Source organism: Moschus berezovskii, chromosome 4 (assembly GCF_049115385.1).
Source record: "Moschus berezovskii isolate FMDL1 chromosome 4, NW_MosBer_1.0, whole genome shotgun sequence".
NCBI lineage: Eukaryota > Metazoa > Chordata > Mammalia > Artiodactyla > Moschidae > Moschus > Moschus berezovskii.
In genome coordinates this window covers 16110257-16122731 of record NC_142463.1, presented here as the reverse complement: position 1 = coordinate 16122731, position 12475 = coordinate 16110257, and the positions used below count along the sequence as shown (strand labels likewise).

The 12475-nt window shown below is 52.5% G+C and overlaps 1 protein-coding gene across 6 annotated transcripts in view; it reads left to right on the top strand.

Moving 5' to 3' along the window:
• The window catches only part of HIVEP3 (HIVEP zinc finger 3), a 569356-nt gene that overhangs the window by 509659 nt on the left and 47222 nt on the right, over nucleotides 1-12475 (top strand). For all 6 annotated transcript variants that reach the window (XM_088835191.1, XM_088835192.1, XM_055402428.2 and 3 more), the window contains 2 exons: nucleotides 410-6011; nucleotides 10416-10561. In XM_088835191.1, coding sequence (XP_088691317.1) covers nucleotides 951-6011; nucleotides 10416-10561 — 5207 coding nt within the window. In that variant the 5' untranslated portion in view covers nucleotides 410-950. The remainder of the gene's footprint in view (nucleotides 1-409; nucleotides 6012-10415; nucleotides 10562-12475) is intronic.

The following is a 12475-nucleotide window of genomic DNA, read 5'->3' as shown; positions in this document are numbered from 1 at the left end:
TTTCATAGATATTATTTCATTTCATAGGTGACACAACTGAGGCTTAGGGAGCTGAAACCCATTCAGAGTCGCTCTCTGAGCAAAGACTGGAATCCAAGCTTGTCATTCCTAAGTCCCCCATGGTTCCCAGAGTCTACTCTGCTCCTGACACCCCACAGAGCCACAGTCCTCAGAACCACAGTGGACTTTCAGAGTCACTGGCACCTCTGGACATGTGGGCAGAGGAGGTGCCAAGAGTGCCCTGGTGCGCAGGGTCCAGGGCTGTGGGTTGGGGTTGCGTCTCCCTTGTTGACCTTTAGGGATCATACCAGGTCTCACCAGAGCTGCATGAGCTGTGGATGAGTTACAGTAACTCTCTCTTCTCTTCTCTTTGTGTGTGTATTTCTGTGTGTGTGCTCTGGTCAAGTAGAAGAGCGTGAGTTCCCCTCCGCGACCGTTCATCTCCAACACCGGACGAAAGGGCAGAAGAGGCGGGACGGAGCTGCCCACGACATCCAGCGTGGCTTCTCTTGTGCCGGGACCAGGGATGCCTGGACCATGTACACAGCCGTCTCTAGCCATCCACAGATTGCATAGCACACGGGGGACTTGTGGGGGGCCACTTGCCACTGCCAACTGAAACAATACGATGGCGACTCTGACATCTTTCATGACGTTTCCACGACAGACATTCAGGCAGAAAGTGCTGGTGCATTTTCTGTCTGTGAAGTAGAGGGCCATGCCTCACCGATGTGAATAGTCTGGGCCCTGATGACCTGCCCTGAGTCCACTTGCAGCCAGTGACACTTGGCAAAAAGTTTTTAAAAACTCCCCAGACCACCTTGGGTTTGACTTCCGTAGCTCTTGACAAATGTTACCCAAGGCAGACGCCTCCTTGGGACGTTTGGATTATTCATAAATGCGGCCTGCTCTGACCCTCCCTGAATAGCATCTGAAGTCCTGTGGAGGTCATGGATCCTGAACAAAGTGTCAAGGGCACCAAGAAGGCTGAGGGAAGTCCCCGGAAGCGACTGACCAAAGGAGAGGCCATTCAGGCCAGTGTCTCATCGAGCGCCCCGTACCCTGGCAGCAGCACAGCCGCCACTCAAGAGGGCCCCCTCCAAGAGCTACTAGCCCCGCAGCCCTTCCCAGGCCCCTCGTCGGTTCTTAGGGAAGGCTCTCAGGAGAAAACCGGCCAGCCGCAGAAGCCCCCCAAGAGGTCCTCCATCGAAGCCTCGGTCCACATCTCCCAGCTTCCGCAGCACCCTCTGACACCAGCATTCATGTCACCCGGCAAACCCGAGCATCTCCTGGAGGGGTCCACATGGCAGCTGGTCGACCCAATGAGACCTGGACCCTCAGGCTCTTTTGTGACCCCTGGGCTCCATCCTCAAAGCCAGCTCCTCCCTTCCCACGCTTCCATCATTCCTCCCGAGGACCTGCCTGGCATCCCCAAAGTCTTTGTGCCCCGTCCTTCCCAGGTCTCCTTGAAGCCCACGGAAGAGGCACACAAGAAGGAGAGGAAACCACAGAAGCCCGGCAAGTACATATGCCAATACTGCAGCCGCCCCTGTGCCAAGCCCAGTGTGCTCCAGAAACACATCCGCTCACACACAGGTGAGAGGCCCTACCCCTGCGGCCCCTGTGGATTCTCCTTCAAGACCAAGAGTAACCTCTACAAGCACCGGAAGTCCCATGCTCACCGCATCAAAGCCGGCCTGGCCTCGGGAATGGGTGGTGAGATGTATCCCCCAGGGCTGGAGATGGAGAGGATCCCTGGGGAAGAGTTTGAGGAGCCCACCGAGGGAGAAAGCACAGATTCAGAAGAGGAGACGGGCACCACGTCCACACACCCCACAGAGCTCTCCCCGAGGCCCAAACACCCACTCCTGTCCAGCAGTTTGTACAGCTCTGGGAGCCAGGCTTCCAGCCACGAACGCTGTTCCTTGTCCCAGTCCAGCTCGGCCCCATCGCTCGAGGACCCAGCTCCCTTTGCAGAACCCTCATCTGAACACCCCCTGAGCCATAAACCTGAAGACACCCACACAATAAAGCAGAAGCTGGCCCTCCGCTTGAGCGAGAGGAAGAAGGTGATCGACGAGCAGGCGTTCCTGAGCCCGGGTAGCAAAGGCAGCACCGAATCTGGGTATTTCTCACGCTCTGAGAGCGCCGAACAGCAGGTCAGCCCCCCAAACACCAACGCCAGGTCCTACGCCGAGATCATCTTTGGCAAGTGCGGGAGGATCGGGCAGCGGACTACCATGCTGACGGCCACCTCCACCCAGCCCCTCCTGCCCCTGTCCACCGAAGACAAGCCCAGCCTGGTGCCTCTGTCCGTGCCCCGGACACAGGTGATTGAGCATATCACCAAACTCATCACCATCAACGAGGCCGTGGTGGACACCAGTGAGATAGACAGCGTGAAGCCCAGGAGGAGCTCACTGTCACGGCGGAGCAGCATGGAGTCACCCAAATCCAGCCTCTACCGGGAGCCACTGTCCTCGCACAGCGAGAAAGTGAAGCCCGAACAATCACTGCTGAGCCTCCAGCGCCCGCCCAGCACCACCCCCCCTGTGCCTCTGCTGAGAAGCCACTCAATGCCTTCTGCCACCTGCACCCTCAGTACCCCCCACCACACCTTCCGAGGCAGCTACTCCTTCGACGACCACGTCGCCGACTCGGAAGCCCTGAGCCGCAGCAGTCAACTGTTTACCTCCCACCCCCGGATGCTCAAGCGCCAGCCGGCCATCGAACTCCCTTTGGGCGGAGAGTACAGTTCTGAGGAGGCAGGGCCCAGCAGCAAAGACACAGCCTCCAAGCCTGCAGATGAACCGGAACCCAGGGAAAGCGACCTCACCAAAAAGACCAAGAAGGGTTTGAAAACGAAAGGGGTGATCTATGAATGTAACATATGTGGTGCTCGGTACAAGAAAAGGGACAACTATGAGGCCCATAAAAAGTACTACTGCTCAGAGCTTCAGATGGCAAAGCCAGTCACCGTGGGTGCTCATGTGTCTCCAGAGGCCGAAAAGAGCCAGGCCGAGCATGAGCCCTGGTCCCAGATGATGCATTACAAACTGGGGACCACCTTGGAACTCACTCCACTGAGGAAAAGGAGGAAAGAGAAGAGCCTCGGGGATGAGGAGGAGCCACCCGGCTTTGAGTCCACAAAGAGTCAGTTCGGCGGCCCTGGGCCTTCAGAGGCTGCGCGGAACCTTCCCTTGGAGTCCAGCAAGTCACCAGCAGAGCCGAGTAAGCCAGTGCCCTCCCTGGAGGGATCCGCAGGCTTCCAGCCAAGGACTCCTAAGCCAGGGAACAGTTCAGAATCAGGGAAGGAGAGGAGAACCACGTCCAAAGAAATTTCTGTCATCCAGCACACCAGTTCCTTTGAGAAATCTGACTCTCTGGAGCAGCCTGGCGGTTTGGAAGGGGAAGACAAGTCTACGGCCCCCTTCTCATCACCCCCGCCCGCCCCACACGGACGCTCGGCCCACTCCCTGCAGCCCAGGTTGGTCCGCCAGCCCAACATTCAGGTTCCTGAAATCCTGGTGACCGAAGAGCCCGACCGGCCAGACACAGAGCCGGAGCCACCCCCTAAGGAGCCAGAGAAGACAGAGGAGTTCCAGTGGCCCCAGCGCAGCCAGACGCTTGCCCAGCTCCCAGCTGAGAAGCTGCCACCCAAGAAGAAGAGACTGCGCCTGGCAGAGATGGCCCAGTCATCAGGAGAATCCAGCTTTGAGTCCTCCGTGCCTCTGTCTCGCAGCCCGAGCCAGGAGAGCAGTGTCTCACTAAGCGGGTCCAGCCGCTCTGCCTCCTTCGAGAGAGATGACCATGGAAAAACTGAAGCTGCTGGGCCCTCGTCAGACACACGCTCCAAACCCTTGGGCACCCACATGCTGACCGTCCCCAGCCACCACCCGCATGCCCGTGAGATGCGGAGGTCAGCCTCAGAACAGAGCCCCAACATCTCCCACTCCACCCATATGACTGAGACACGCAGCAAATCCTTCGACTATGGCAGCTTGTCCTTGACAGGCCCTTCGGCACCAACTCCAGCAGCTCCAGTGGCCTCAGCAGCCCCACCAGAGAGAAGAAAATGCTTTTTGGTGAGACAGGCTTCTCTGAGCAGGCCTCCTGAAACTGAGCCAGAGGCCACCCCCAAGGGAAGACAGGACAGTGAGGAACCAAAACCCTCCTCCAGTAAATCTTTGGCCAAAGGCGTATTGCCCCCAGTTTCCTCTGCAGCCACCTCGCACAGCGGGCACCCGGGAGGCAAGAGCCAGGTGCAGGACAGACCAGCGCTGGGGGCCACTCCGCCCTACACAGAAGCATTGCAGGTGTTCCCCCACCCCATTGCTCAGCTCCCTTTGCAGGAGAAACCCTACCTGCCCCCGCCTGTCTCCCTTTTCTCCTTCCAGCACCTCCTACAGCATGAGCCAGGACAGTCTTCAGAGTTCTTCCCCACCCAGGCCATGTCCAGCCTGCTCTCCACACCATACTCCATGCCCCCTCTTCCTCCCTCCTTATTTCAAGCTCCCCCACTTCCTCTCCAACCTACTGTTCTACACCCAGGCCAACTCCACCTCCCCCAGCTCATGCCTCACCCAGCCAACATCCCGTTCAGACAACCCCCTTCATTTCTCCCCATGCCTTACCCTGCCTCCTCAGCACTTTCTTCTGGGTTTTTCCTGCCTCTGCAATCCCAGTTCACCCTTCAGCTCCCCGGTGAAGTGGAAAGCCACGTGCCCCAGATCAAAACTAGCCTGGCCACACTAGCAACAGGAACTCCTGGCCTCTCCCCCAGCACAGAGTACAGCAGTGACGTCCAGCTGCCCACTGTGGCTCCCCCATCCAGCTGCTCAGCACCTACATCAGCCCCTCCGCTGGCCCTGCCTGCTTGTCCAGACACCATGGTGTCTCTAGTTGTGCCCGTCCGCATCCAGACCAACATGCCATCCTATGGGAGTGCCATGTACACCACTCTCTCCCAGATCCTGGTTACCCAGTCCCAAGGCAGCTCAGCAACTGTGGCTCTTCCCAAGTTTGAGGAGCCGTCATGCAAAGGGACATCCGTGTGTGGGGCAGATGTATACGAGGTCGGGCCCAGACTGGCTGGAGTAAGTGAAGAACAGAGCAGAGGTTTCCCGACTCCATTCCTGAGAGTGCCTGTGACATTACCTGAAAGAAAAGGCACTTCTCTGGCATCAGAAAGTGTCTTGAGCCTGGAGGGGAGTTCATCAACAGTGGGAGGAAGCAAACGTGTCCTTTCACCAGCCGGCAGCCTTGAACTTACCATGGAAACCCAGCAGCAAAAAAGGGTGAAGGAAGAGGAGGCTTCTAAGGTAGATGAAAAATTTGAACTTGTGAAACCATGTAGCGTGGTGCTTAGCAGCACCGAGGATAGCAAGAGATCAGAGAAGTCCCACTTGGGCAGCCAGGGCCAGGGCAGGAGGGAACTAGAAACACTCCCCAGCCTGTCCTCAGATCCATCTGACCCAAAGGAAATTCCTCCCCTTCCTCAGCCCTCATTGCCCCATGCGACAGCCCCAGGCTCAGAGGCTTTGAAGGAATATGCCCAACCATCTGGTAAACCTCATCGGAGAGGATTACTCCCATCAAGTGTGAAGAAAGAAGATTCCAAGGAACAAGCTGACCTCCCTCCACTGGTACCTCCCAGCTCACAACCTCTGTCAGAAACATCCCCCAGACCAGCCAAGTTGCAAGAAGGTACGGACTCAAAGAAGGTACTGCAGTTCCCCAGCCTCCACACAACCACTAATGTCAGTTGGTGCTATTTAAACTACATTAAGCCAAATCACATCCAGCATGCAGATAGGAGGTCCTCTGTTTACGCTGGTTGGTGCATAAGTTTGTACAACCCCAACCTTCCAGGGGTTTCCACTAAAGCTGCTTTGTCCCTCCTGAGGTCTAAGCAGAGGGTGAGCAAAGAGACATACACCATGGCCACAGCTCCACATCCTGAGACAGGAAGGCTTGTGCCATCCAGCTCCCGCAAGCCCCGCGTGGCAGAGGTGAGTCCAGTCTCGTTTTTCTCCTACGCACTGATTGTAAAAGCCTTTGCTGAGCCTTTAAAGCCACATTCTCCTCAAGGTCCATTTGCAAAACGAGACCCAACTGAGTGGGCAGATTTCCTCTCTATCAGCTGTGACTGGCCACCTTATTTATTGGATTTCTTTGTCAGTGTCCCTCATATCATTGGACTAGATGCATTTCATTAAAGTGAACTTTAAAGTGACCCACTTTCTCATTAGCTTCTATTGAAATGTCAGAGAAACAATCTCATCCAAAAGACTGAGTTGGTAAACCTTGAAAGAAGAAAACAGACTCTCTGGAGTCAGACAGGTCTCGGCTCAAATTCTGGGTTTGCCAAATACTTGCCATGTGACCTGGACCTCTCTCACCTTCTGACTCTCAGTTCCCTCATCTACAATGGAAATGGTACTGCTGCCTGGCAGGCAGCAATAAACATCAACTGGATTCAAGTGCCCAGAGCAATGCCTGGCACAGGGAGGCTACTCAACCAATAAGACCAACTGTTATTCCACAAATATCAAGTCAGTATAGCACATCATGGGATGTGATGGGAATGCCTGCCACAGTTTGAGAATTTTATGCCGCTCAAACATATATTTCTTCCTTATAGTGTTTGTCTTTTCCTGCTTTTCTTGTTCTCCGCATCTACTATTTCTGTTCTCTGGTGCCACTTGAGATTTTCTCAGAGAGTCTAGAGTTTGACAAAAAAGACTCTTGAAATATTCTTTTTTTTCTTTTATGTGAGTGAAACAGCAAATAGAGCTTAACCGTGGTATCCCTCTTTACCAGTAGGTGACAGTTCCACAGCCTGACCCATCTTTGCTGATGGTAGTGCACAGCCCTGGCTATGCTCATGTTTTCTCCTCCATTGCCTCTGACCTGAGGCTGCATTAGGAGGCATAAAACCTTGATCTCTGTAAGTTTAGGAAGACTGATATTTGATAATTCCAAGTTTGCTTCAGACTGGTGACACCTCCATATCCTGGTGTCACCTTGTCAGGTGACAAGGCCAGCGTAAGGATTCAAGTCATGATGTGCTATACTGACTTGATATTTGTGGAATAACAGTTGGTCTTATTGGTTGAGTAGCCTCCCTGTGCCAGGCATTGTTCTGGACACTTGAATCCAGTTGATGTTCATTGCTGCCTGTGAGGTAGCAGTACCATTTCCATTGTAGATGAAGGAACTGAGAGTCAGAAGGTGAGAGAGGTCCAGGTCACATGGCAAGTATTTGGCAAACCCAGAATTTGAGCCGAGACCTGTCTGACTCCAGAGAGTCTGTTTTCTTCTTTCAATTATTCGAGGAAAGAAGACTGTAAAAGTGACTGCAAATTTAAAGGTCTTCGTTTGTAAGTCTTTAGAACAGATCCTTTGGCCAAATAAATCCCCCTCAACTAAATCCTGATTGTAGATAAATGAACAAACTATGTTCATTAACTTCTATATTTGCATCCTCCTTTTTTTTGAGTGATGCTTGTACATTGAATTTCTCCTTAGCTCGCCTGGATATTCTTCACCAAACTGTTTCCCAAATTTATTCTCTAAATATCCTTGTCAGTCTACAGACATCCTTAAATGAGATTTCCACTTTTGCTATAAACATCACGACTGATTTTCTCTCCAGTGTCTCTTACTGGTTGTGGCTACTCCCAAGATGCTGTGGGAATTATAGTCATACTTAGAACTTATTGTGCACCTGCTGTGTACCAAGTACTACGCCCAACATGACTTTTTTCCTCACAACCACATTGATAGGTTTCTATATCATTATTTGATGGATAAAGAGACCAAGGCATAAAGAAGTCAGGTAACTTGCACAAGGTCCCAAACACAGTAAATGGCCTGGATTCAAAACTAGGTCTCACTCTGAAGTTCTTTTGGATGATCTGAACTGCTCCTCTGTTTTAATGACTGAACACTGAAAGGTGGTTTAAGAAAAATAAAGAATTAATTTGGCTTAGTGGGGTTTGACAACCATTTGTTTAAAATGCTGCTTTCCTAAAATGAGGGGCAGCTTTTTCCTGGAATATCTCATTTGGTTCACTTGGATCAACTGGTAAAGAATCCGCCTGCAATGCAGGAGACCTGGGTTCGATCCCTGGGTTGGGAAGATCCCCTGTAGAAGGGCATGGCAACCCACTCCAGTATTCTGGCCTGAAAAATTCCATGGACTGTATAGTCCATGGGGTTGCAAAGAGTCAGACATGACTGAAGACTTTCACTTAAACACTTAAACTTAGTGTGTTTCCTACCAGAAGCTCACCAGTCTGGTACATTACATAACTGCATAGCTCACTGCTTGATGCCTTTCTACAGTCATCCCTCTCTCTGGTCTCTGCTTGCATTCCAGTGATAGGTTGCTCACCACCCCTTAGTACAACCCAACCCATCTTTGGACAGTGCTTTAAGAAAGTTCCCTATTATATTGACCTGACAATTGTCATCCCATAGCTTCCATTCACTGTTAGTAGCTCTGAAAACGCCCTTTGGGTGATATCAGCATTTCAAAGCTCTTCCTAGCCATCTTTATGCAGGAATAGACCACCAAATCAGGTTTGAGTTTGGTCACATACATTTTTTTTCATATGTAAACCATGGAGAAACCCAAGCTTATACAAGAGTTCACTTTGCTGCCACATTTCATTCCCCAAGTTTCTCCTTCCTTTTTTCTCCTTGGAGATAATTTTGACAACCACATGCACTATTGCAAAGAGATTAAGAACAAGGGCTTCAGTGCTGGATTGCCCAAATTTGAGTTCCCCGATCTCACTTACTAATTGACTTTGGGTCAGTTACTTAACTTCTCTTGTTTGGTTTCCTCATTGGTAAGACAGAGATAAAAAGCTGTAAGATAGAAAATACTTAGCTCATAGGAATGTGGAGATAATTAAATGAGTTAAAATATGCAAGGTGTGTTTAGAACAGTGGTTGGCACATTGACACTTGATAATCACTATCTGCAGTTATTCACATTATTATCTTTAAAACTTAAAGTGGATCCCTGGTCCCCTGCTCAATTCCAACCATGTTTCCTGGTAGAGTGTCTGCTGCCACCAACACCAGCCTCCTCCAGGTTGGCTCTGACATCACAGCTGGTTGTAAGACAAAAGGCATTTATCAGCCTGAGGGAGGCCTCTTGGTCAGTCCATGGATGGCCCAGATGGCAGGCTGACATGGAAGTGAAAACAGCACGCTCTGAAAACCTATGAGTATTGCATAAAATCAGCTATCTTCTGCTGAAGCGGCACACCATACCCTCACTTGGTTTCCACTCCCCATCTCCGATTCTGAAGAGATTGTCAGGAGTCACTGAATCATTGAAGTTGACCCTGGAATGAATCTTTAAGATGGTCTAATCTGAGCCTCAAACAGGTAAAGTAATCCACCCAAGGTTGGCTCAGTTTGCAGTGGCCTATGTGATGCAAGAACACAGATTCTTGATTTCCAATCAGCTACTTTTCTGTTCTGCAATTCATGGAGTCACAAAGAGTCGGACACGACTGAGCGACTGAACTGAACTGAACTGAACTTTTCTGTTCAGCCCCTTGTAGGAGCAGGTGTGGTGGCTGAAGCAGGGACTTCTGTCCTTAGATTGTCCCAGTACCAGGGGACACAGTTGCTGCTCCTACTGGCTATAAACAGGGCAGTTCCTCCTGACCTTAATAAAATGGCAAGAAGTAGGATGAGAATATCACTGTTGGCCCCAGCCCCCAGCCCAGCATCACTGCTCCCTATTAAAGGTGCACCCACCCCTGCCACCATCAGAGGATCTAGGGGACAGGTTTTCCAGCCAGCTCTTAACACCAAGGCCTATAGCTCATGAAAAGAATGGGTTCCCTAAAATGCTCACCCCCAGACATATGCCCATCAGTGGGCAGCACAGCCTTTCTGTGTCCAGCTCTGGCAGCAGTCAGGGGTGGTCAGGACCTTCAGGAGACCTGCTTTCTGCTCCTAGAAGTGCCCTTGACTTGCTGTGTGGCCATGACTTTCTGATGTATAAAGGAGAATTGGGCCAGTTAATCTTCAAAGGTGAAGTCTTCATTTCTGTATGCAGCATTCCTCACATGCCTTCTCTGACATTGGCATGGCCCAGGAGACCAAGATGCGGACCTGTCCCCAGAATCCCCTAGACTAGTGTGAAAAAAGAGAGGAAACGCACATCTCGTGAGAAGGCCTGGTCTCCCCCTGAGAAAGGCCTGGGAGAGTCCTGGTTCTGATTTCACCTCTGGGGATTCATTTCCCTTCTTCTATAAAGTGGGGCTAATAGCATCTTGTCATTGGGTAGAGGGAGGATGAATGAAGTGAGCCACGGTGAAGCGTGGGCATCATTCCATGACAACGTGTTAACGAGCCGTGATTTTGTTGTTCCTGTGGTGGGCCAGGTTCGCCTCCCTTCACTGGTTTCCCCGGAAGGACAGAAAGAGATAGCTAGAGTGGAGAAAGAAGAGGAGAAGAGAGGGAAGCCGGAGGAGGATGCTCCCACCTCCAAGAGAGGGGAGCCGGCGAGGATCAAAATCTTCGAAGGAGGGTAAGAATTATGTTTGGTTGGCAGTGTCTGCTCTCCATGCAGTAAGCGCTCGCGCCAGCCCGCAGGCTGGGGGTGGTGCCTGCGTTCTGTGTTCAGAATGATGGTCTGTGTTCAGAGGTGGTGAGCATCTCACCAGGCAAGGCTGTGCCCACAGGATCCCTGGGCTTCCCACCTTCCAGGAAGTGCCATCTTTGTGGGACTTCCTGGCCACCTCTGTTAAGGGACACTGGCTCCTTGGTGGGGGCTGGGGGACAGCAGGTGCATGCTGGGGACTGGAGCTGTCTGGGTCTTCTCCCAGCCCCTCTTGCCTCAGATGCTGGCTGGGTTCCTAGACCCCACGGTGGGGTTGATGGTGGCCCTCCTGGGGCCTATGCAGACTGCCGTCTGCCTTGGTGCCTGTTCTGCAGAAGTCACCTCTGTCCTGCCTAAGCAGCCACGGTGACAGGTCTGGTGTCCCTTGGGCTCTGCCAGCTGGGATGTTTACAGGGCTGAGGGTGCACTGCACTCATCAGCTGTGTATACCGGTCTCTGGGTCTCTTCTGGGACTGGCCAGGTCCAGGACTCGTCGGTTTGTAAACATTTAGAGGAACACCCCTGGTTTTTCACCTTTGGTGCTTTGTGTTTGTCAACCTAGTGACTGAAACATCTCAGAATTCTCAGCTCTGGGGCTCTCGGGGCTCCCAGCAAGCTGCCTGGTTCCAGGCCTGCTCTGTGGAAGTGTCGTGAGAGCTGTGTTCTGTGTGACCACGTGTGTGCTCCCTGGGATGTGGGTGTCTGTACGCAGGTCCCGTGGTGTCTGTCTCAGGGTCCTGTGTCTGTGTCCCCAGTGTAATCAACGCAGCCCTCTTCCTACCCAGTCCTGAGGGATAACGGCATGGAGGAAAACCTGCCTCCCAGGGAGGAGGGTCCCCAGGAACATGGAATGTCAATGGGGCCTACAATCCTCCAGCACTTGCAGGTGCCCAGCTCACAAGATCAAAGTGGGAGGTGCCGGGTTCCTCTGGAGCATTGGGAGAGGAGACAGTGCCCAGCTCCCGAGGCCACTGGTGGGCATCCTTCAACACTGACCAGCAGGGTCTCCCAGGAGAAGGGGTGTTTGAAAACTGAACTTGGAGACTTGTGTTGTCACAGCAATAGGGAAGGGGGTCAGTGATGGCAAGCATCCTGCAGTGGCAAGGACACGTCCCCAAAGGGGAGAAATATCTTGCCCAGACTTCCCGTAACTGCTCCATTGAGAAACACTAGACCAGCGGGTTTTCGGAACACTGTCTTTCCACCTGGGGACTGGCGGGTTTCCTCTTCTGGTACTTGGTTAGAGCGCCCCCGTGTGTTTCTGTGTTTGCACATCATCAGATCCTCCAAAGGCCCCGTAAGACTTCACCCCAGAATTGGTGGATCAGTCACAGCTTTCTCCCCGCAGCTTCAACAACCATCTGTGGGGTCCCAGGGGTGGCTGAATATCAGCTGGTGTGAACAAAGGGGTTTGCTTCCACCTTGAGAGGCAACAGTCTCCAGACTGGAGATCTGGTTCCCTGAGGCATTTCCCTTGTTCTGAGCCCCGAAAGGGCAGCTGGCAGGAGCCTCTTCCCAGACCAGTTAGTTCACAGCTCCAGCTGCATCCCAGAGTCTCTGCCACACAGTCTACCTTCAGCTGAGAGGTGAAGGCCATGTCTGAGTCCTCTTCTCCTCTTCCTGCGGTCTGGCCAAGGGTCCCCACTCTCACCCACCCCTACCATTCCATCCAGGTCATCACTTAGTACCACCCGCTGTGTTCAGAATCTCCCTGTCTTGCCAGGTCTGGCCTCCCTGCCCCAGAGTGGCTCTCCCACTAACCTATTCCACTGGGACAGTCCCCTCACCTCTCCAGCTCTGCCTCCCATCTGTAAAAGGGAATAATTACATACTTTGTGGGTT